At 38.8% G+C, this 23,875-nt stretch overlaps 1 protein-coding gene across 1 annotated transcript in view; it reads left to right on the forward strand.

Annotated features, from left to right (window-relative positions):
• AK9 (adenylate kinase 9) overlaps nt 1-23,875 on the forward strand; it is a 176,700-nt gene that overhangs the window by 120,630 nt on the left and 32,195 nt on the right. Inside the window, exons 27-28 of the mRNA XM_066373487.1 lie at nt 3,073-3,292; nt 12,932-12,997. Of these exons, the coding sequence (XP_066229584.1) occupies nt 3,073-3,292; nt 12,932-12,997 (286 nt within the window). The remainder of the gene's footprint in view (nt 1-3,072; nt 3,293-12,931; nt 12,998-23,875) is intronic.

Consider the following 23,875-nt stretch of genomic DNA (forward strand, 5'->3'; position numbering starts at 1 on the left):
CCAGAACAAAGTGAAATGATATTTACAGTCCTAATAGCAAACATTTAAATGGAATGTACTGTGTGCTAGTTCTAGGTCCTCATCTATAATATTTTATTCTTATTAATTTACATAATCCTTACTTCTACCCTATGTATTAGAAACTCTTATTATCTCCTTTGGAGATAAGGAAATTACATCAAAGAGAATTCAAATAACTGGCAGTCACAGTGCCCCTTGGGACACTCTTTCACTTAGTCCTTGGCTCAAATAAGTGAGTGAGATTATTAGTCATCAAATTTAATTTTAATTTCCTATTCCTTAAATTAGATCAGTATTTGTAGTAAACTTAGATAGGTTGCCTGCAATAATACTCATGAGTTATTCTTCATTAATTTAGCTCCTGACCTCATATCATACATTAAAAAAAGAAAGAAAACAAGTATGTGGGTTTGTTGGTGGCTAAAACCAACAAATGCCAGGTGTTAGACCTGTGGAGTCAGACCAGACCTTGGTTCAGCAACCTCAATACTTGAGTACTGGCTATGGAAGAATTCAGAGCCAAGACTCAAAGTATAAGAGAAAGTCTATTTAGAAAGTCACAGAAAGAGAAGAAGTGAGTGGTGGGAAGAAATAGATTCAGGAAACAAGTTACAGAGGCAAAAGAAAGGGCCTTAGAGCTTAGGACCTAACAGCTTTTAAGGGTGGAGGTTTTAGGAGAGGTTCCAGGGGAAGAGCTCAGTGGAATAGTCATCAGCCTTCCGTGTGTATCCTTTCAGGGTCTTGGTCTCCACCTATTGGTTGGCACCAAGGCAGGTAATCATTAATCAGTGCAGCTGGTTCTGAGGTCAGCCTTGGCATCATTTGTCTGGTTTTTGCTGCTTTTCTGGGTCTGGAAACAAAACATAGCTGAGGCCTACATATATTTGATAAGGGTTATAACTTCACTGTCCTGGAGGCTTAATGCTTAAGTGCTATTCTCTGCCCACCTTATTTCCCCTCTTAGAGAGCTAATCAGCATGACCACCAACATGCCAGGGGAGAAAAGGTCAGACGAGGGTCCAAACCTCATGACCGGTGATATGAAAGGTCACAGGGTCTAAACTACATGACCATTGATATGCTATGAGAGGAAAGGTTACTCTGGAGGGAAGGTCCTTGCCTTCCCCATTTTTCTCGTTGCTAAGCACCCAAGACTTTCCACTCTGGTGACCTTATGTTCCAGGCCCATAATCATTGCTCCACTGATGACTGTTTGCCAACCACAGATTGAAGAATTATAAGTTCATTGTGAAATTATAAAAGCTTAAATAAAATAACAGAATATTATGCAACTGTTAAAATGTGTTATAATGAAGAATTTGTAATTGCATAAGAAATGTTATATAATGGTAAATTAAAAATAAAATATATACAAAGTTATTTATAATATGATAGAGACACACAAAGAACAAACTGAAAAGAAACAAAAAAAATGACAGTAACCTCTGGAACACAAGACTATGGATAATTTTGCCCTTTTTTTATGCTTGCCAATATTTTCCAATTTTTCTATATTTGTTGTTTTTATAATCAGGAAAGAATTAACACATTTTAAAAAGGGTGTTGCATTAGTCCTAGAAAGAGCTAACAAGTGCCTAAACTAAGGCGTAATGTTAAAAATGGAAATGTGGGTGCAGATGAGGGCAGGCAGGATTTAGCTATATTATGTGTGGGAACCAAGAGGGAATGAGAGAGCAGTGCAAATGTCTCTGAATTTGCCACCTGCACACTTATGACTTAGAAGGAAAAACAGTGTGCACAATAATTATTATTTTGACAGTAAGATGCATATATAATTCCTGAAGGGCAATCAGATGGAGAAACTAAGCAGCTTTAGAAAATTCTGAGTTGAAACTTGGAACAGAGGTTGGGTATAGGGTAAAGACTTAGAAGTCATTGACAAAGAAGTGACAGCTGGGACAGTAGGAATGAAATTACCTCACAGAAGAGACAATGCTGAATGCATTTCTAAGGAAAAGGCTATATATTATGGCCATTTTATGGAAATTTGCCCACTCAATAAGATAGAAAATATTTTTAAATGCCAATTAAGGGCTGAAACTGTCAAATGGTTATGAAAGTCCTGTTCATATTAATAAGAAAACATGTATTAAAATATAAATTTAAAACATACTGAATTTTTGATAAGCAGAATAAGCGCTCATTCAAAAGGGGGCCAATATTGACTTTCTCAATTAAAGAAGGCCAGTTTCTCAAAGCCTGATTATTTAAAATTTTTTTAAGCACTTTATTAATTTTTCAGAGAGAGAGAGAGAGAGAGGAATAGAGGAAGAGAGAGTGAGAGAGAGAAGGGGGAGGAGCAGGAAACATCAACTCCCATATGTGCCTTGACCAGGCAAGCCCAGGGTTTCGAACCGGCGACCTCAGTGTTCCAGGTCGACGCTTTATCCACTGCGCCACCACAGGTCAGAAAGCCTGATTATTTTATAGTAAGTTACTCCACAATAAAAATGTTTTAACATGCCAGTTATTTTCATGATTCTTCAAGTTTCATCATACTCAAACAAGCCTATTTGATTATAATCATCTCAATACATATGAACCAGGATTTATACATAAATAATTGTCATGAGTTACAAAGGGACCCAGGAAAGAGGTATAAATTGCCTCATGAAAAGAAGTATCACTAAAAAAAAACTACTGAAGGGTGGATTCCCATTAAAGGTGAGCCGACCAAACCCACCATAAAAGGTGATAGGTTCACTAGGCTGTGCATTTCTCCCAGGCAGAGAATTGATTTTCTCTCCATTTTCATCAAATATTAAGACTATTTACATTTAAAGAGAACTTATCTATACTGTAAATATAAGTATAAAATATTATAATTTTAATCTAATTCAATACATTTGAGAGAAGACACCTTATGTTTATACAAGGAGAAATATTAAAAGAACTAAAAAATACTTTTTCAACTACTCATTGCACATCCTATATAAAGTTGAAGTTTATCAATACTTTTATCATTTTTAAATCAAGTTATATAATATAATATTTTAAGCAAATAAAGTAATTTATGACATTTACACTTAGTTCCACAGGTTTTATATTAGATGGTTTCCCACGATATTTTGACGAGGCCCAGTTTCTGGGGGAACATGGATTTTTCCTAGATGCTGCTGTTTTAATACAAGTTGATGATCAAGATGTTTCTGAGCGCCTCCTGCCTCTCCAAATGGAAAAGTGGAAAATGAAACAAAAGAAGAAATTAGAAAAGAAACAACTTATTAAAGAAATGAAGGCAAAAATCAAGGTAGGTAGCTCATAAACAAGTATGAGAGTACATTTTTTTAGCATCTATTCAATTTACAAAGTGGTCTTTACAAAAATGTAGTCAATGTGAAAACACTATTCATCAAATAGTAAGAGTATTTATAATTGAAGAGTTAAGATTTATTTGAGGCCTATGTGATTACCAACATGTTAATGCTTCTCTCCTCAAGGCAAATAAAATTAAACATTGTGGGAGCACCAAAGTATCCCAAACCAGATACAGGAGTGTAATGGAAGAGGCAGCAAGAGAAGCATACCTTAAAACACAAAGAATTAAAATTATCAGTGATTTTTCAGTAGCTCCTGGAGTTATAACACCATCCGTGAAGGCCATGAAAGCCTATAGTAAAACAGATCCAGATAGTAGCTTAGAGCATCTTTTCTAAAACTGTAATGTGAGGCGTATTCCATAAAGTGTTTAAAATTAGTATAGGGGGCCCTGGCCAGTTGGCTCAGCGGTAGAGCATCGGCCTGGCGTGCGGGGGACCCGGGTTCAATTCCTGGCCAGGGCACCTAGGAGAAGCGCCCATTTGCTTCTCCACCCCCCTCCCCTCCTTCCTCTCTGTCTCTCTCTTCCCCTCTCGCAACCAAGGTTCCATTGGAGCAAAGATGGCCCGGGTGCTGGGGATGACTCCTTGGCCTCTGCCCCAGGCGCTAGAGTGGCTCTGGTCACGGCAGAGCGATGCCCCGAGGGGCAGAGCATCGCCCCCTGGTGGGCAGAGCGTCGCCCCTGGTGGGCGTGCCGGGTGGATCCCAGTCGGGCGCATGCGGGAGTCTGTCTGACTGTCTCTCCCTGTTTCCAGCTTCAGAAAAATACAAAAAAAAAAAGGAAAAAAAAAAAGTAATAAATAAATAAATAAAAAATAAAATTAGTATAGGGAATCCAACAATACCACTGCTAAGAATCTATCTAACAAAAGTGAAAACATGTCTATAAAAAATTTATATGTGAATGTTCATAATAACATATTCATAATAGCCAAAAAAGTGGAAACAACTCAGTGTCCATCACTATGAATGGATAAACTGTGATAGACATCCAGATAGAGTACCCTGAGATGTGGCCCAAAATGGAGACATAGGAGCCTTCTGAACTCACCTTTTCCCATGGACACACTGAATCTACATACAAAGCAATTCCCTCTAAAGGAAACACAAAAACTAGCTGAGCAAGTTTGTACCTTTTTCTCCTACATATTGGGAGAACAAGAAAATACACATATTACCCACATCAAAACAGCTACTGGTCAGACCAGGCAGTGGCGCAGTGGATAGAGCGTCTGATTGGGAAGTGGAGGACCCAGGTTCGAGACTCTGAGGTCGCCAGCTTGAGCACGGGCTCATCTAGATTGAGCAAAGCTCACCAGCTTGGACCCAAGGTTGCTGGCTCGAGCAAGGGGTTACCCGGTCTGCTGTAGCCCCATGGTCAAGGCACATATGAGAAAGCAATCAATAAACAACTAAGGTGTCACAATGAAAAACTAATGATTGATGCTTCTCATCTCTCTCCATTCCTGTCTGTCTGTCCCTATCTATCCCTCTCTCTGACTCTCTCTCTGTCTCTGTAAAAAAAAACAAACAAAAAAAAAAAACAGCTACTGCCTGAAAATTTAGCTTTCCATCAGTATGGGTGGACTGCAGCCTTCCCTTTGGGACACTGATAAGATGTAGCACACCCTCAACTACGGGAAGTCACAAAGAACAAAGAAGGTAGCTTTGACAATCACAAAGACTTGAGAGACAGCCAAAAATTTTGGCCAGGCTGATCCATAAGGTTAATCTTCTATGCAAAACTACTCTCTCAAGACTGGGAGAGGTGCTTTTTATAATATGCAGAATTCAACACAGTGTCTCAAAGAAAATGAAAAAACAAGAGAGTATGTTTCAAACAAAAGAACAAGATAAAACTCCAGAAACAGAGCTTACTGAAATGGAGATAAGTAATTTACCAAATAAAGAGTTCAAAATAATGGTCACAAAGATGCTCAGTAAAGTCAAGAGAACAGTGAATGAACAAAATTAAAATTTCAACTAAGAGATGGAAAATATAAGAAAGTACCAAACAGAAATCACAGAGTTGAAGTACAATAACTGAAGTGAAAAATTGAATAGCAGCAGGGTTCAGTAGCAGACTAGACACATAGAAACAGAATACAGAGCCCAGAAAGAATACCATTCATATATGTCAATTGCTTTATATCAAAACAGCTAAGAATATACAATGGGGAAAAGTCAGTCTCTTCAATAAATGGTGTTGGTAAAACTAGGCAGCCACATGCAAAAGAATGAAACTGGACTCCTATCTTACATCATACACAAAAATCACTCCAAAATGTATCAAAGACTTGAACATAAGACCTGAAACTATGAAACTCCTAGAAGAAAACATAGACAACAAGCTACTTAACGTTGATCTTGGCAAAGGTTTATTGGGTTTTTTGTTTGTTTTTTGATTTGACATCAAAAGCAAAGATCAACATGTAACTACTTCAAACTGAAAAGCTTCTACACAGCAAAGTGTTGTAAAGTACCGTTTCACTGGGTTTATGTAGAGACATCAAGTCCAAATGAATTTTTAAGGAGTTTTATTAAAAGGAGGAAATTTAATGTGCCGGCCACATATGGCTAACACGGGGCACAGCTGACTCAAATCATGCACACTGCCCACAGCCCTGAGGCAGGTTATATACCTTTGATCACACACAGGTTGGTGGGAAAAGGGGGAGGGGGAGTGATGATACAATTCATTAGCAAGCTTATAATATTTGTCTATAGAATTTATAAAAAATATTTGTATATATCAAAACTTTTAAGGTAGTACAATAGCGAAAAATGTGGCTCTTCATATTAAAAGACATTTCCAAATTTTCAGTGTTTATTTGCTATTCCTTTGTAGAGGTATATGCATTAACTATAGGCTTTCAGGATGGGGCGGGGAGCCTACATGGTGCCAGAGAATAAACTTTTGTAAATGGCCCATTAAAGAAAGAAAGAAAGAAAGAGAAAGTGGCTTGCCTTATCTCTCCCTCCTCTCCCCTCCCCACACCTGGCTAGGTGTTTACCCTGTTTCTCACAGAGGTGGGGGAAAGGGGAATCTAAGTCTCCCCAGCACAAAGTCTCTTTACAATACAATACTGTTGTCTATCCTGAGTTGGTGCAAATCACACACAAGTATAAAAATCATGTTTACAAAATCTCTCTAGCCTAAATTATATGCCTAGCCTAAATTATAAAATGCCTTTTAAGCTTCCCGGTAAAAAAGGGTTTCCTACACAGTATGTCTCTGCAAGACAGAAGACTCCCACATCCCTTTACTTTCACTCCCTACAGAAAGGAGAGGACAAGAAACATGACTTCAAAACATCAATAGTAATTTTTCTATTCTTTGGTACTTTACCACAAAAGGAAACCATCTACAAAATTAAAAGACAATCTAACGAGTGGGAGAAAATATTTACAAATTATGTAAAGGATTAAAATCCAAAATATATAAAGAACTCATATAACTTAATATCAAAAAAGCAAACAATCCAATTAAAAATGGGCATATGAACTGAATAAATATTTTCAAAGGAGACATACCAATGGCCAACAGGTACATGAAAGGTACTCAACATCACTATCATCAGGAAAATGCCTATCAAAACCACAATGAGTTAGAACAACCTCAAGTTGTTAGAATGGCTGTCATCAAAAGATAAATGATAAGTGTTGGCTAGGTTGTGAAAAAAAAGGAAACCCCCCCCCCCCTTTTGCACTGTTAGTTGCCGTGGACCAGCACAACTAGTAATTGTCCAGGTCCTGAGTGAGAACGGTGCAGAAGGTATAAACTCAGAGAAAACAAGTATGGGATCAGGAGGCTTCTGCAAGCTGATGGCTAGACCCCAGTCGCTTTATTATATAGTACAGACCATATGCAAAATAAGGAAGTCTCCAATACAAAGTCACACATCTGAGGCATAAACAGGAATCCACCTAAGGCCCTGGTCAGCAAACTGCAGCTCATGAGCCACAGGGGCTCTTTGGCCCTTTGAGTGTGGCTCTTCCACAAAATACCACATGTGGGCGCTATTTCAATAAGGAATGTACCTACCTATATAGCTTAAGTTTTAAAAATTTGGCTCTCAAAAGAAATTTTAATCATTGTACTGTTGATATTTGGCTCTGTTGACTAATGAGTTTGCCAACCATTGTAAGGCATAAACAGGAATCCTTTTAAGGTATAAACAGGAATCCCCTGCCATGCATAACTGAAATCAACCAACAGCAGAACAAACAAGGGGTGAGAAGAAGGGCATGTAAATTGCCTCTAGCAACTTAATCAAGCAAGTGAGGTGGGGGGATGGGAGGAGTAGAAACACTCAGCTTCACAGCCAACATGAAGGTGTGGGGAAGAGCTTAGCCTTAAATTTAAGCCTTAAATTACGAGGACTTGATCAGCTTGCAGTCTCCCACAGTTAGTGGAAATGTAAATTGGTGTAGCTACTATGGAAAACAGTAAAAAGGTTCCTCAAAAAATTTAAAATAGAACTATCATATGACCCAACAATACCAAAGGAACTGAAAGCAGGATGCTGAAGAGATAGCTGCACTTTCACATTCACTGCAGCATTGTTCACAATAGCCAAAATATAAGAACAAATTAAGTATCTGTCAATGGATGAGTGGATTAAAAAAAGATGTGTTTACACATACAATAGAATATTTTTCCGCCATAAGAAAAAAGGAAATTCTGCCGTTTGCAACAACATGGATGGACCTTAAGAGCATTATGCTAAGTGAAATAAGTCAGACAGAGAAAGACAAATAATGCATGGTATCACTCCATATGTGGAATCTAAATTTAAAGTCAAATTCATGAAACGGAAATTAGAATATTGATTTCCAGGGCTTGGGAGTTGTGGGAAATAGGAAGAGGTTAGAACAAAATTTCATCTATGAGATGAATAAGCCCTGAGAATCTAATTTATACCCTGATGACTATAGTTGATAACACCATGTTGTATAATTGAAAGTTGCTGAGACAATAGAACTTAAGTCTTATCACCAAAAAAATTAAAAGATAAATATATTAGGATATTTTAATTTATATTTTAATTAACTAAATGGGAGGAATAATTCTATATATATATACACACACACACACATATATACACATATATATATCAAATCATTATGATATACACTTTAAATATCTTACAATTGTATGAAGCTAGATAAATAAAGTGGTACATCTATATAATGGCTACTATTCAGTATTAGAAAGGAATGAACTGTTGATACATCCTACAACATGGATAATTATCAAAATCGTTATGTAAGTGAAAGAAGCCTGGCAAAAACAAAGAACATATCCTATATAATTAATTACATTTATACAACATCTTAAAATGGCAAATCTATAGATCTGGGCTGGGGTGGGAAAAAATAAAGTTTTTAAATCTGAAACTAAGAAGACTAAGATGGAACATGAGAGCAGTGTTGGGAGTATTTGAGGAGCTTTCATGCAGAAGAGAGTTTGTAGCTGTATCATGTGGCTGCAAGGTAAGAAACTACCATTAGTAGGAGGATGAGAAGAAGAGATATATTTTATTAACAGTAAGAATTTTCAAAAAGAACTAAGACTGAAGGCCACGAGCTACTTATCCATAGATAAGCATAGACAGAATGGATGTTTGGCAGGGATAGTATGAAAGAAATTTCTTTAGTGTCAGAGAGCTTGATCAGTTTATTTCCTTTCTAAGATACTGTAACTTAAGTTAGTTAATACATTCTCACAACTCAGTACTCATTAAATTATGGACAAAGTATTAAAATCATGAAGTTCCTCTTTTTTTTTTGCTCAGACACAGTTGGCAAATTCTTTTCACCCTGGGGTTAGCCAGAAGCCTCTTCAAAGGCATTGCCATCTATCCCTCTGCTCTACCACTCTAAGAGTATATGTCCCAGGCCATCCGTAAGCCATCCCAAATCAAGGCAAGCTGAGCTCTCAGCCATACAAGAATTGTGGAAGTAAGGAGAGAGCTGTGGGAAGATACCCAATTTCACACTTTTCTTAATGACATTGTTCCCTTTTCTGCTGTGATCTCTGTGAAGAAAATGGATCACAATGTCTGCCTGCCAAGAGGCTCTATAAGCATGAGAATGGAAAAGAAAGAAGAAATATCAAAGCACATTTGCATATTACTTTACTGTGGGACTAGATACCGCTGGATCAGCACTGTCATAGAACTCTGTGATGATGGAAATACTGTGTATCTTCACTGTTTAATACAGCAACCACTGGCCACACATGTGGCTATTGAGCATTTGAAATGGGGTTAGTGGTGCTGAGAAATCAAATATTTAATTTTAATTTATCTTAATATAAATAGCCACAAGCCATCATGCACAAAAATAAACTCAAAATGGATAAAAGACTTAAATGTAAATTGTGAAACCATAAGCATCTTAGAAGAAAACATAGGCAGTAAACTCACCGACATCTATCGCAGCAATATATTTGCTGATTTATCTCCACAGGCAAATGAAATAAAAGACAGGATAAACAAATGGGACTATATCAAACTAAAAAGTTTTTGCACAGCTAAAGATAATATGAACAGAATAAAAAGACAAACCACACAATGGGAGAACATATTCAATAATACATCTGATAAGGGGTTAATAACCAAAATTTATAAAGAACTTGTAAAAAAAACTCAACACCAGGAAGACAATCCAATCAAAAAACAGGCACAAGAAATGAATAGACACTTATCCAAAGAAGACATACAGATGGCCAATAGGCATATGAAAAAATGCTCAACATCACTAATCATTAGAGAAATGCAAATTAAAACCACAACAAGATACCACCTCACACCAGTCAGAATGCCGCTCATTAACAAAACAACACACGATAGGTGCTGGCGAGGATGTGGAGAAAGGGGAACCCTTCTACACTGCTGGTGGGAATGCAGACTGGTGCAGCCACTGTGGAAAACAGTATGGAGATTCCTCAAAAAATTAGAAATGGAACTGCCCTTTGACCCAGCCATCCCACTTATAGGAATATATCCCAAGGACACCATGTCATCAACTGAAAAAAAGAAATGCACCCCCATGTTTATGGCAGCATTGTTCACAATAGCGAAGATCTGGAAACAGCTCAAGTGTCCATCAGTGGACAAGTGGATTAAAAAGGTGGTACATATATACAATGGAATACTATGGGGCTATGAAAAAGAAGGAAATATTACCTTTTGCAACAATATGGAGGAACCTGGAAACTATAATGTTAAGTGAAATAAGCCAGGCAGAGAAAGAAAAATATCATATGACCTCACTCATTTGAGGAATCCAATGAACAATGTGAACTGAGGAATGGAATTGAGGCAGAGGAGGGATCAAAGGGACCAGAGGGAAAGAGGACAGAAGGAAAGGGGATGATAGGATAGGATAGGATAGGATAAACCTGAAGGGAAGGGGGAGGGCACTGTAAGGAAGGGGACAAGGGAGATGTTGAGGGGAAGATGGAGGAGGGAGGATGCATTCAGGGTGACCCTAGAATCTATGTAAACACAATAAATTTAAATAAATAGCCACAAGTGACTAGTAGCTACCGTACTGGATGGGGTGGCTCTAGGACAATGAAGTCCATCCTAGATACCCTATTTTCGGGAATTTTAGGGATATAGAACAGGAAACAGCAAATTTCCAGAGCTAGTTTATAATCTCATTCATTTGCTCCTCCTTTTTCACACCCACAACTCTGCCCTGGTTCAGATCCTTCTCAGCTCACACCTAGCACTCTTACAGTGATCTCCTAATTGTCCTTCCTAGCTTCATCACTGTCTCCCTAGGCCATCCTTCTGCCACCTCCAGGGTAATCTTCCTAAAACTCTGTTTTGGTCAGGTCACCCTGTAAGGTCTGAACTCTTTAGTCTGGCATTGAAAGCCTACCGATCTTGTTCCAAACCCTTTTTCTAACTTTGTTTCTTAGAACAAATACAAATTCTGCTCTGCAGCACCCAACATGCCATCTGCTTTTCCATTCCCTTCTCTGGAAAGTTTCTTATACCAGTGGTCCCTAACTTTTTTTGGGCCACGGACAGGTTTAATGTCAGAAAATATTTTCACGAACCGCCTTTAGGGTGGGACAGATAAATGTATCACGTGACTGAGACAAGCGTCAAGAGTGAGTCTTAGAGGGATGTAACAGAAGGAATCTGGTCATTTTTAAAAAATAAAACATCGTTCAAACTTAAATATAAATAAAACGGAAATAATGTAAGTTATTTATTCTTTCTCTGCAGACCGGTACCAAATGGCCCACAGACCTCCGCGGCCTGGGGGTTCGGGACCACTGTCTTATACCATTCTCCACTAGCCGTATGACATTACATGAGTTAAACCCTCTTTGTTAACTCCCCTATACAGTAGAATAATCCTGTCTGCTGTGCAGATGTGTTTTGAGAAAAAATATGATAGTGTGTATATATTGCAGTGCTCATAAGAGTGATAGCATCTAGCAGATACATGATCATTGGTTAGACTTCACTAACCACAACTTATCTGGGTGAAAGAACCAGAGGAAAATAGACTCAAAATATGTATGTATGTTATTGTACATACTTTGCATTTCTTTGTGGTATATATGGTGTTCTCTGTCATATGAAAACACATGGGAGACTGTTTTCACAACTATACAATTTAACCATGGTAAAACTCTGGTTTAAAAAAAGAAAAAGGATAAAATTTTTGTAGCCTCTCACCCAGAATTTTTCTGGGGTCTCAAAAAACTAATTGAATTCAATTCCATTCAGCTTTATAATTCTGTCTACAAATATTTCTTGAGTGTCAACAAAACATACATCCTTTAGAATATATACTCACTAATTGCCAGATAAAAACAGCTGGCCTAGACCTCAGCCCCTAGAACGTGTCTTCAGGTGCCACTCTAATCTCCTAGGATTTAAAGAGATTGCAATTTAGAGAGCCCTGCACTAGTGAACCCCAAAATCTAAGTGGGACTGAATAGTTTTAATGTAGACCTTGGGGACGTATCAAAAGATCCATTGCATTAGATTTAGAGGCCCCTAGAAAGCCAGGAGGACTGCCCATACACCATGTCTATGAATGTATCCAAACTACATGTCATATGCTTTCCTCACTTATATATGTATTTTTAGGTTTTATTAGGCTCTTATATTTTAATAGTTTGATAAGATTATCAGACATTTTCAACAGATTGCCTCTAAGTTTTTCCCTATTCCTCCATGTACAAAATTTACCTCTTCACCAAAAGCAAACTAGTAAGTAATAAATTAGAAAGGAATTCTAAAGTTTCTAGAAGAGTGAATGGCTCCAAGAGCTATTTATCCCTCTGAAGGGAAATGGCTGATCAAGGTACCAGGATGTATAGTAACATAATCACCAATCGCATACCTTTTTGGAGAGCTCAGCATCCTTCCACCCAAATGTTATTCCCACTTTGAGGGGAAAAATACACATGTGCACACACACACAAACATACACATACACTCATATGTGTTTATAAGATATGTGTGTGTTATATTAATACACAGAAAATAATTTCATCATTATCTATTAAAATTTGAATATCTATTTTTAATAGGATGATATGATTGCTGCAAGAAGGGCTGAACTTATAGCAGAGAAAGAGAAAAAAAAGAAAGAGGAGGTAAGTAAATGAGATTTTTTAAAAAGCAGGACACCGATTTTGTGTGTGTGTGTAAGTTTACCGACAGTATAAAATAAAAAGATTCATTAAAAAAAGTCATGAAGGCACCAGTCAGAATGACGCACATTAACAAAACAACACATAATAAGTGCTGGCGAGGATGTGGAGAAAAGGGAACCCTCCTGCACTGCTGGTGGGAATGCAGACTGGTGTAGCCGCTGTGGAAAAACAGTGTGGAGATTCCTCAAAAAATTAAAAATGGAACTGCCTTTGACCCAGCCATCCCACTTTTAGGAATATATCCCAAGAACACCGTATCACTGATTCAAAAAAAGAAATGCACCCCTATGTTTATGGCAGCATTGTTCACAATAGGGAAGATCTGGAAACAGCCCAAGTGTCCATCAGTGGATGAGTGGATTAAAAAGGTGATACATATACACAATGGAATACTATGGGGCCATGAAAAAGAAGGAAATATTACCTTTTGCAACAACATAGATGGACCTGGAAATGATTATGTTAAGTGAAATAAGCCAGGCAGAGAAAGAAAAATATCATATGACCTCACTCATTTGAGGAATCCAAGGAACAGTGTGAACTGAGGAACAGAACTAAACCTGAAGGGAAGGAAGGAGGGAGGCGAGGGAGATGTTGAGGGGAATATAGGGGAGGGATGCATTCGGGGTGACACTAGAATCTATGTAAACACAATAAATTAAATTTTAAAAAGTAGCCAACTCAAAAAAAGAATAAAAGTCTTGAAGGAAATACGGAGTTTGTATGCAAGTAGTGAGAGTGTAAATCATTTTTATTTTTTGTACTTTTTATTATTTCATAACTGTTTGCAATGATCTTTCATTATTTTTTAAATCAGAATAATGAAAACTTTTAAAGGAAAAGAAACCACTAGAGATGTTTAAATATTCTAATATAATACTACATTAAACTATGCTTCTTTTGAAACTTTAGTTTTGCTTTGACAGTTGTAGCTCATGCCATAGGAGACAGGCTGGGAGCTTGGGACTGAGGTCTGACAGAGAGTCTGTGAAACTGAGAAGGAACTAAAATATAAATTATCTTGAGATAAAGACTGGAGTAGGACAGAGCCTATGAACCCTGGGTCATATACAGTGCAGGATGCTCAGTATAGCTCCTTCTCTCCATCTGCTGAGTTCTAAAAAACACAAACCTTGAAGATTGTGGATTTTGTTTGGTTTAGAGAGGAGTTATTCCCAAATTGACCTTGCTGACTGAAATACTACAGCTAAACTTACTCAAGGGGACAGGTCTAAAGAGGAGGTGTGACTAGACCAGCTAGCTAGTTCTGAGGCTCATATTTATACCATCAGCTTACAGGTAACCTTTGTACTCAAGACAAACAGTGAGATAGACTCTGTCTTCTTCCATTTCCTCCTGGCTTAAGGCATCTTCATAATATCTTTTCAAGGCTGACTCTTCTGTAATCTGATTTCCATCTGTATTAAAAAATAACCCCAAAAAAGAATAACAGAAAATAGGACTGGCTACACTGCAACCATATATCACACTGGTGTGGATATGCTCAACTTATATACAGAAGACTCCTGACACAGCACAATTGTAATTATGGATCAAAACACTGCAAAAGTAGGGTCAGAATAATTATTTCTTTGTCCAGAATATTTACAACCAAAAGTTGACCTAAAAACCATCAGGCTGGAAAAGTTATGGCACCACCTCAGGAATAAGAACACTTCTCTTCATTGTTTTGATCTTCATTCATCCAGTCAGTGCATCAACAAACCTTAATTGTGCACTTGCTCCATGCCTGACTAGACAAATAGAGAGCCATGAACAGAATTTACAGAAGTCTCTGACCTCGTTCGAAAACTCATACCCTGAACAAGTGCATTTTGAAATTCTACTCTGTTGAAGGAGTCATGCTAATGTTTAGAACCAAAAAGACAAACATCCTAACCTGAATTCAACCACACGTTAACAACCTTTAGCCTTTGGGAGTCCCTGGTGGTTCCCTTAATAATCACCTGAAATGTCTCAGGGACCTATTATCAAAGGATTACAGACTTTGGGATGAAAATGACCTAAACTGGTATAATCTCTCCAGTTCTTTATGAATTTGTTCATTGATAGCTACACAGTGCCTAACATAGTGTTGAAGCATAGTAGGCACTAAATTTACAGTTTTGTTGATATTGTACAACATTGAGCATTACTTTAATGTTTCTGAACCATTTTAAAGTGGGAAAATTTTTTTGGGGGGGGTGTATTTTTCTGAAGCTGGAAACGGGAGGCAGTCAGACAGACTCCCTCATGAGCCCGACTGGGATCCACCTGGCATGCCCACCAGGAGGCGATGCTCAGCCCATCCGGCGCATTGCTCTGTTGCGACCAGAGCTACTCTAGCGCCTGAGGCAGAGGCCATGGAGCCATCCTCAGCGCCCGGGCAAACTTTGCTCCAATGGAGCCCTGGCTGCGGAAGGGGAAGAGAGAGACAGAGAGGAAGGAGAGGGGGAGGGGTGGAGAAGCAGATGGGCGCTTCTCCTGTGTGCCCTGGCTGGGAATCAAACCTGGGACTTCCGCACGCCAGGCCAACGCTCTACCACTGAGCCAACCGGCCAGGGCTGGGAAATTTTAATAATACCTAGTTTCCCCAATTAATAATACTTTAATCTCCCTTCTTTGTATTCTTTAATTAAATTTTCTTTTTCCTAAGTGAATTAGTTTTCCGAATAAATTTTAAAGGTTTTTCATTTATAACTTTTTCATTCACTAACATTAGAATGATTTCTTATTGTTTTTCATTCAAAGATTCAATATTTCATGTTATAAACTGAGTAGGCATTTGTAAGTTAACTCTTCTGAGACATAATCTTTTATAAAATTGGCTATGTATCTGACACAATTAATTTATACAAACTGACTTTTGGAAGACAACTCCTGAGATTTTTGATGAACGAAAGATTAAAATGGATAATGTCAGAATAATGGCAGCATGAGAGATACTCCTGAGCTCTCCCCTTAAAATTTCAACAAATTGAACAAATAATATAGCAAAGGAACCCCAGCTGGGCTCACAGGCTTACCTGACAGATCCACGCACCGAATGGACTAAAGGTGGGATGGGATGAAAGGGGGCAGAAGATAAAATGCATTGGTGGTAGGTTTTGAAGAGGAGAGGAGACAAACCTGGAGTGACTGGGCTTTTTTTTTATCTGCTGGACTATAGAGAGAAAGGAGGTTCGAACTCTCTGGATTTTTTCTGAGTAGTACAGAGAGGGAAACTCTGAGTGACTGAGTCTCCCTCTGCCAGGAGAAGTGGTGAGATAAAGGAGCAGAAGGGGAGGTAAACCAAAGTGGCCAGAGCTTGGGGTCATGGACAGTGTTCTTGTAGTCTGCCTGCAGCCCACACTTGGCAGAAATAAAGAAAACTAAAATGCAGCCCCCAGCCTCCCAGATCCTGCCTCCCTCACCTTATGGTAGCTACAGTGGCAGAGACAAAGCCCACAGCTAGCTCTCCAGAGCCACTCTCTCCCTAAAGAACAGAGGTGCTTCATATCTGGATCGCTATTGCTAGAGCCAGAAAGCCAGAAACCTGAAGCCATAAAGCCCTCACAACACGCCTCACCCACTGATGCACCTGCGGCCCCACCTACATCATTGTGATAGCTACATCCCAGCAGAGGATAGTCCAGGAATTTCACAGAGCTAAAAGTTATAATACAGCAGCACTTATGGGAAGAAACCTCTCAAAACCAAAATTTACTTTTCCTTTTTCCCCTGCTTTTTACCTTATTTTCTTATTTTTTCTCTTTTGAACTTCATTTTCTCTAATTTTTATATTTTTTATTATTATATTTTGTGAGTGTTTTGTTTTTGATTTTTTGTTTGCTTTCCATGTTTTTCTGTGGTGTTTCTTCTTGTCATAATGTTTTAAATTTTTGTATTTCTTATTGTATCTTTATTTTAATTTTTCATTTTTTTTGTTAGGTTTTGTTTTGTTAGGGTTAGGTTTTGTTGAGCATGGTAACAACACAACTCTCACCTGCCATCAAAGAAGAATACATTGAATACCATGGCTACACAAGACAGAGACATAGTTCAGAAAAAAATGAAAAATCTCCAGAACAAAATCTTAATCACATGGAAACATTGGAGTTAAATTATAGAGAATTTAAAATGGAAGTTCTGGCTTGACCTGTGGTGGTGCAGTGGATAAAACATTAACCTGGAATGTTGAGGTCACCAGTTCGAAACCCTGGGCTTCCCGGTCAAGGCACATATGGGAGTTGATGCTTCCTGCTCCCCAACACTTCTCTCTCCTCTCCCTCTCTCTCTCTTTCTTTAAAAAATGAATAAATAAAAAATAAAATAGAAGTTCTGGAAATACTCAATGAGATGTGAGAAGACACCAATAGGCAACTTAAAGAGCTCAGAAAACAAATTAAAAAACAAAACAAATGCTTCACCAAGGAGATTGAAACTTTTTAAACACAGATGAGGAGCTCAATAGAAGAACTGAAGACTGAGTAGCAAGTTTAGCTAACAGAGCAAACCAGATACAGGTAAGAATCAGTGACATTGAAGATAGGCAACTAGAGCTGCTACAGAGTGAAGAGGAGAGATATGCATGAATTAAAAAAAAACTGAGAGAGCTCTATAAGAATTGTCTGACTCCATAAGAAAGAGCAATATAAGAATAATGGGTATATCAGAAGAAGAAGGGACAGAGAAGGGAATGGAGAGCCTATTCAAACAAATAATTGATTTGGAAGAGTTAGAGCCTTAAATCCAAGAAACAAACAGAATGCTGAGTTACCTCAACCCAAACAGACCTACTCCAAGACACATTGTAATAAAACTGTCAAAAATAAATGACAAAGAAAGAGTCCTCAAAGCACCTAGGGAAAAGAAGACCATAACATATAAAGGGAAGCCCATTAGGTTGTCATCAGACTTCTCTGCAGAAACTCTATAAGTCAGAAGAGAGTAGACCCAAATATTCAAAGTACTGAAAGAGAGGGATTACCAGCCAATAATACTATATCCATCAAAGTTATCCTTCAAATATGAAGGAGAAATACAAACTTTTACAGACATAAGAAGCTGAAGGAATGTATCACCATAAAACCTTGACTGCAGGAAATACTCAAGGGGGTTATTTAACCAGACACAGAGAACAAAACAAATCAAAACTACAAGTAAAAATTCCCACAATGTCACAATAAAAGCTACAATAACAGCCTGACCTGTGGTGGTGCAGTGGATAAAGTGTCAACCTGGAAATGCTGAGGTCGCCGGTTCGAAACCCTGGGCTTGCCTTGTCAAGGCACATGTGGGAGTTGACGCTTCCAGCTCCTCCCCCCTTCTCTCTCTCTGTCTTTCTCTCTCCCTCTCTCTCTCCTCTCTAAAAATGAATAAATAAAATTAAAGAAAAAAAACTACAATAACATAAAAGGGAAGAAGATAAAGACCTGCAGTAGCAAAGGAGGATGCAGTGCAGGAGCATTCATAAGACAAAGGACTATTGTACATATGAACATTTTTCTCTTAATAACCTAATGGTAACTACCCACAAAAAAAGCCACTACTGAAACACACAGCTTTTAAAAAAAAGAAACAGAGGAAAGAAGTATGGAATACCAGCAAACAAAACAACTGACAGAAGCCAAAAACAGAAGAACCAGACAAGACATAGAGCTACCAGAAAACAAAACATAAAATAGCTATAGGAAATCCTCAAGTGTCAATAATTACCCTAAAGGTAAATGGACTGAGCTCACCAATAAAGAGACACACAACAGATTGGATCAGAAAGCAAAACCCAACTATATATTGCCTTCAAGAGACATCTAAGCTGCAAGGACAAAAGTAGATTCAAAGTGAAAGGTTGGAAAATGATTCTCCAAACAAATAATATCCAAAGAAAAGCAGATATAGCCATACTCATAACTGATAATGCTGACTTGAAGACACCGAACCAGGGAACACCTAAATATATAAGACATCTACTAACTGATCTAAAAATAGAAACAGACAAAAACACAATCATACTTGGAGATTTCAACATATCATTGACGGCTTTAGCTAGATCATCTAAACATAAAATCAATAAAGAAATATGAGCCCTATTATTAACAAGACAGGTAATAGCAAATGTTGGAGAGGCTGTGGAGAAAAAGGAACCCTCATACACTGTTGGTGGGAATGTAAAGTAGTACAACCATTATGGAAGAAAGTATGGTGGTTCCTCAAAAAACTGAAAATAGAACTACCTTATGACCGAGCAATCCCTCTATTGGGTATATACCCAAAAACTCAGAAACATTCATACGTAAAGACATATGCAGCCCCATGTTCATTGCAGCATTGTTCACAGTGGCCTAGACATGGAAACAACCAAAAAGCCCATCAATAGATGACTGGATAAAGAATATGTGGTACATATATGCTATGGAATACTACTCAGCCATAAGAAATGATGACATTGGATCATTTACAGCAAAATGGTGGGATCTTGATAACATTATACGAAGTGAAATAAGTAAATCAGAAAAAACCAGGAACTGCATACGTAGTTATTCCATACGTAGGTGGGACATAAAAGTGAGACTAAGAGACATTGATAAGAGTGTGGTCGTTACAGGGGGAGATGGAAGAGGGAGAGAGAAAGCGGGAGGTGCAGGGGCACAAAGAAAACTATATTGAAGGTAACAGAGGACAATCTGACTTTGAGTGATGGGTATGCAACATAATTGAACGACAAGATAACCTGGACATGTTATCTTTGAATATATGTATCCTGATTTATTGATGTCACCCCATTAAAAAAATAAAATAAAAAAGAAATATGAGCCTTAAACAACAGTCTGTGTAGGTAGTTGAGTCTAGGGTTGGTGCTGTCTGCCACCCACTACCAGTAGTGTTGGCTCTAGTTCTTCTTGGGTTGGTGTCAGCTGTTGTTTGAACCTGCTGTGGGCTACCAGTCTGCAGCTACTGCTCTTTTTGCTGTTTCTGTGCCTGTGTACTGTGGGAAGGGCCAACCTTTGTATAAGAATCAACTTCCTTCTCCTTAGAGATGACAGCAGCTCTGTAAAAGCCCCAAGCTCTATAAGATTTGTTTCTACTTTTCAGCTGCTCCTCCACCTCTTACAGTTGCCTGGTCTTCCCACAGAGTCTTCTGTAGTAACACTGTAGTGTGGGCTCAGACTGGCTTCACCCAACCAACCCCTCTACAGGTTGCACACTTAGTGGGTTAAGGCAGCTGAGGTGATGAATACAACGTTTGTAGGACCCCCTACTTCAGGGGTCTCTTGGTCAGGAGCTCAGTACGGGGAATGTGGCCCCTACTCCAGAGCCTGATCCCTCAGCCACTGCTGATACTCAAATTTTATTTCTCCCCAACAAGGTGAGCAGCAGGTTCAGACCAAGTGTGGCCAACAGTCCCCTCTGCAGAAGTTCTTTGAGCTGATGAGCCCCCAGTCTCAGGGAGGAAGACTGAGAGAGTTTTCTCCTGTGGCTGACTGTGCCCTTCCAGAAGGTGGCTAAGCCCCTCAACCAGATCCAACAATAGATTCACAAGGACCTACACATTAAATGTCCATGCTTCAAGCCTCTCTCCCTTCCCCCTGTGGAATCTAGCCTAGAAGGACAGAATATCCAGAGCCCAGGCCGGCTGACTGTGAAGCTCCACCATATCTGATGCACATGAACCACTGTGCCGGTACTGGTCACAGAGAGTGGAACTCACCTCAACTGAGCCAGGTGTGATGAGCTTTTCCTTCAGATACCACTCTAGCAAGGGTTGTTAGGTCCTGAACTGATACTTTCCACAGTTGGCCCCTGGATGTTTCAGCCCTGGGCCTCCTTAGCACGAACCCAGCAAAGACCAGTGGGAGACACTGCCCGTGACTGCCCTCAGAAACCTTCTTGGAGCTACAAGCAATCCAGAATTTGTGGCTGCCTCTGCTAGGCCCAGGTGTATGTAGAAATACCAAGCTGCACACCTAGGCTAGCTTATATTCACACTGGGCCTGGGGGAAGGTCCACTCAAACAGCCAAGTTTCCCTGAGTCCCATCTCCTGCAGCCTCTGTCTGCTGGCTGCTTGTTGGGTTCAGCCACTGAAAAAACCTCTGCTAGAGTCTAGAGCCTGCAGCAATTTAGGGATTAGGAAGGGTGGTGGGTGTGGCTCTACCCCTTGGCCTCAGGTGTCAGTCTATCCAGACTTTTTTCATAGATCTCAATAGGATATGGCCCCAGGAGTCCAGTGGGTGTGGCCTCTGAGACCCAGAGGTATGGTTTTCCCACTCTTGCAACAGTTTCAACTGAGTCTTCCATGAGGTGGAAGCACCAGTCATAGATTTGGGAGAGTGTGGGGGGAAGCTCTGGTTTCAACACCAGAAAACTGAGTCACTAATGCGCCCCCTGCTTCCTGGCCTCTCAGAGCAACCCATCGCCATGACTGGGGTAAGAGAAACTCCCAAGGGTGGAGCAGCTGCTTTTCCCCAGGCTGATGCCACTCAGAGGGGATTGCTCCACCCAAGAAAGATGGCCGCTGCAGAACTGGAGAATGACTCAGCACAGGGGTTCTGGTGGTCATCACATACAGTGTCTCTCCCTGGGCCTCCAACTTTACACTCTCCTCACACAACTCCAGTTCTCTCAGCTCTCCCCTGCCAGAGTCCCGAGTAAGTGGCTATGAACAAAGTTTTCTCCACAGGTCCTTTAAGATGGAGTCTGTGTCCGAGAGCTCTGTCTCTTTCTCACAGACAGAAACCTAGCTCTTTTCACAGCTAAATGATGTCTGGATGCCTCTTCTAGGCTCTGAGGCTCTAGGCTGAGGCTCCAGACCTAGGGCTGAGCACCCACATGTCTCAGGGCCAACCTTTCTGCAGTGAGAGTCCCTCTCAACCCTCAACCGCCACTCACTCCTGGGAGCAGAGCAGCCCTTTCCACATCTCTGCCCTTCCTACCAGTCTTGGTGTGGCTTCTTGGGTGATCCTTGGTTATAGATTCCTCTTATTTTAGTCCAAAGTTGGTTTTTCAAGGTGATTGTTCTTAAATTAAGTTGTAATCCAATTTGGTCCTGGGAGGTGGCAGTTGGAACATCCGCCTACTCTGTCACCATCTTTGTTCCACCTTAAACAACACTCTGGACCAAATGGACATAATAAATATTTATAGAACATTTCATATCAAAAAGTCAAATTATACATTCTTCTCCAGTGTGCATGAAACATTCTCAAGGCTAGACCATATGTTGGGCCACAAAACTAATATCAACAAATTCAGGAAGATTGAAATTATACCAAGCATATTTTCTGATCATAAGGCTTTGAAATTAGAATTCAACTGTAATAAGGAAGTAAAGAAACCCACAAAAATGTGGAAATTAAACAACATACTTCTAAAAAATGACTGGTTAAAGAAGAAATAAAATCAGAGATTAAAAGATATATCCAAACAAATGGAAATGACAACATGACATATCAAAATTTCTGGGATGGAGCAAAAGCAATAATAAGAGGGAAATTTATATCCTTACAGGCTTATATCATGAAACAAAAGAGATCCCAAGTAAACAACCTAACACCACAACCTGCAGGAACTAAAAAGAAGAACAAAGATAACCCAAAGTCAGCAGAAGAAAGGAAATAGTAAAAATTAGAGCAAAATAAATGAAGTAGAGAACAAAAACTATAGAAAAATTAATACAACAAAGAGCTGGTTCTTTGAAAAGATCAATAAAATTGACAAACCACTGGCTAGACTCACTAAGGAAAAAAGAAGGGCTCATATAAACTAAATCCAAAATGAAAGAGGAGAAATGATCACAGACATCATAGATATACAAAGGATCATAGTAGAATATTATGGAAGATTATATGCCACCAAATTCCACAACCTAGAGGAAATGGATAAATTTCTAGAACAATACAGTCCTCCTAGAATGAGTCACAAAGAAGTGGAAAGCCTAAATAGACCTATAAGCAGGGAAGAAATAGAAACAGCTATCAAAACCTCCCAAAAACAAAAGTCCAGGACCAGATGGCTACATTAGTGAATTCTACCAAACATTTTAAGAAGATTTGGAACCTATCCTTCTCAAGGTCTTCCAAAAACTAAAAGAAGAAGCAATAATTCCCAACACATTTTATGAGGCCAAGATAACCCTCATACCAAAACCTGGGAAGGACAACACAAAAAAAGAAAACTTCAGACCAATATTTTTAATGAATACAGATGCAAAAATTCTAAACAAAATACTAGGAAATCAAATACAACAACACATTAAAAAAATAATACATCATGATCAAGTGGGATTCATTCCAGGAGCATAAGGATGGCTCAAAATACAAAAATAGATCAACATAATACACCACATCAACAAAAGAAAGAACAAAAATCACATGATCCTATTAATCATAGAGGTAGAAAAGACATTCAATAAGATACAACATCCCTTTATATTTAAAACACTCAATAAAATCAGAATCAAAGGGAAGTACCTCAACATAATAAAGGCCATATATGACAAACCATCACCTAATATCATACTAAATGGTGAAAAAATCCTCTAAAATCAGCAACAAGACAAGGCTGCCCTCTCTCTCCACTCTTATTAAACATAGTTCTGGAATTTTTAGCCAGAGTGATCAGGCAAGAGAACAAAATAAAAGGCATTTATATTGGGAAAGAAGAAGTAAAGGTATGACATTTTGCAGATGACATGATTCTGTATATAGAAAACCCCAAAGAGTAAAAATAAAAACTATTAGAAACAATAAACCAGTACAGTAAAGTCACAGGATACAAAATCAATATACAAAAGTCCAGTGCTTTCCTATACACCAGTGATGAAAAGTATCAGAAAATGA

This window comes from Saccopteryx leptura, chromosome 3 (assembly GCF_036850995.1).
Source record: "Saccopteryx leptura isolate mSacLep1 chromosome 3, mSacLep1_pri_phased_curated, whole genome shotgun sequence".
In the NCBI taxonomy this organism is placed as follows: domain Eukaryota; kingdom Metazoa; phylum Chordata; class Mammalia; order Chiroptera; family Emballonuridae; genus Saccopteryx; species Saccopteryx leptura.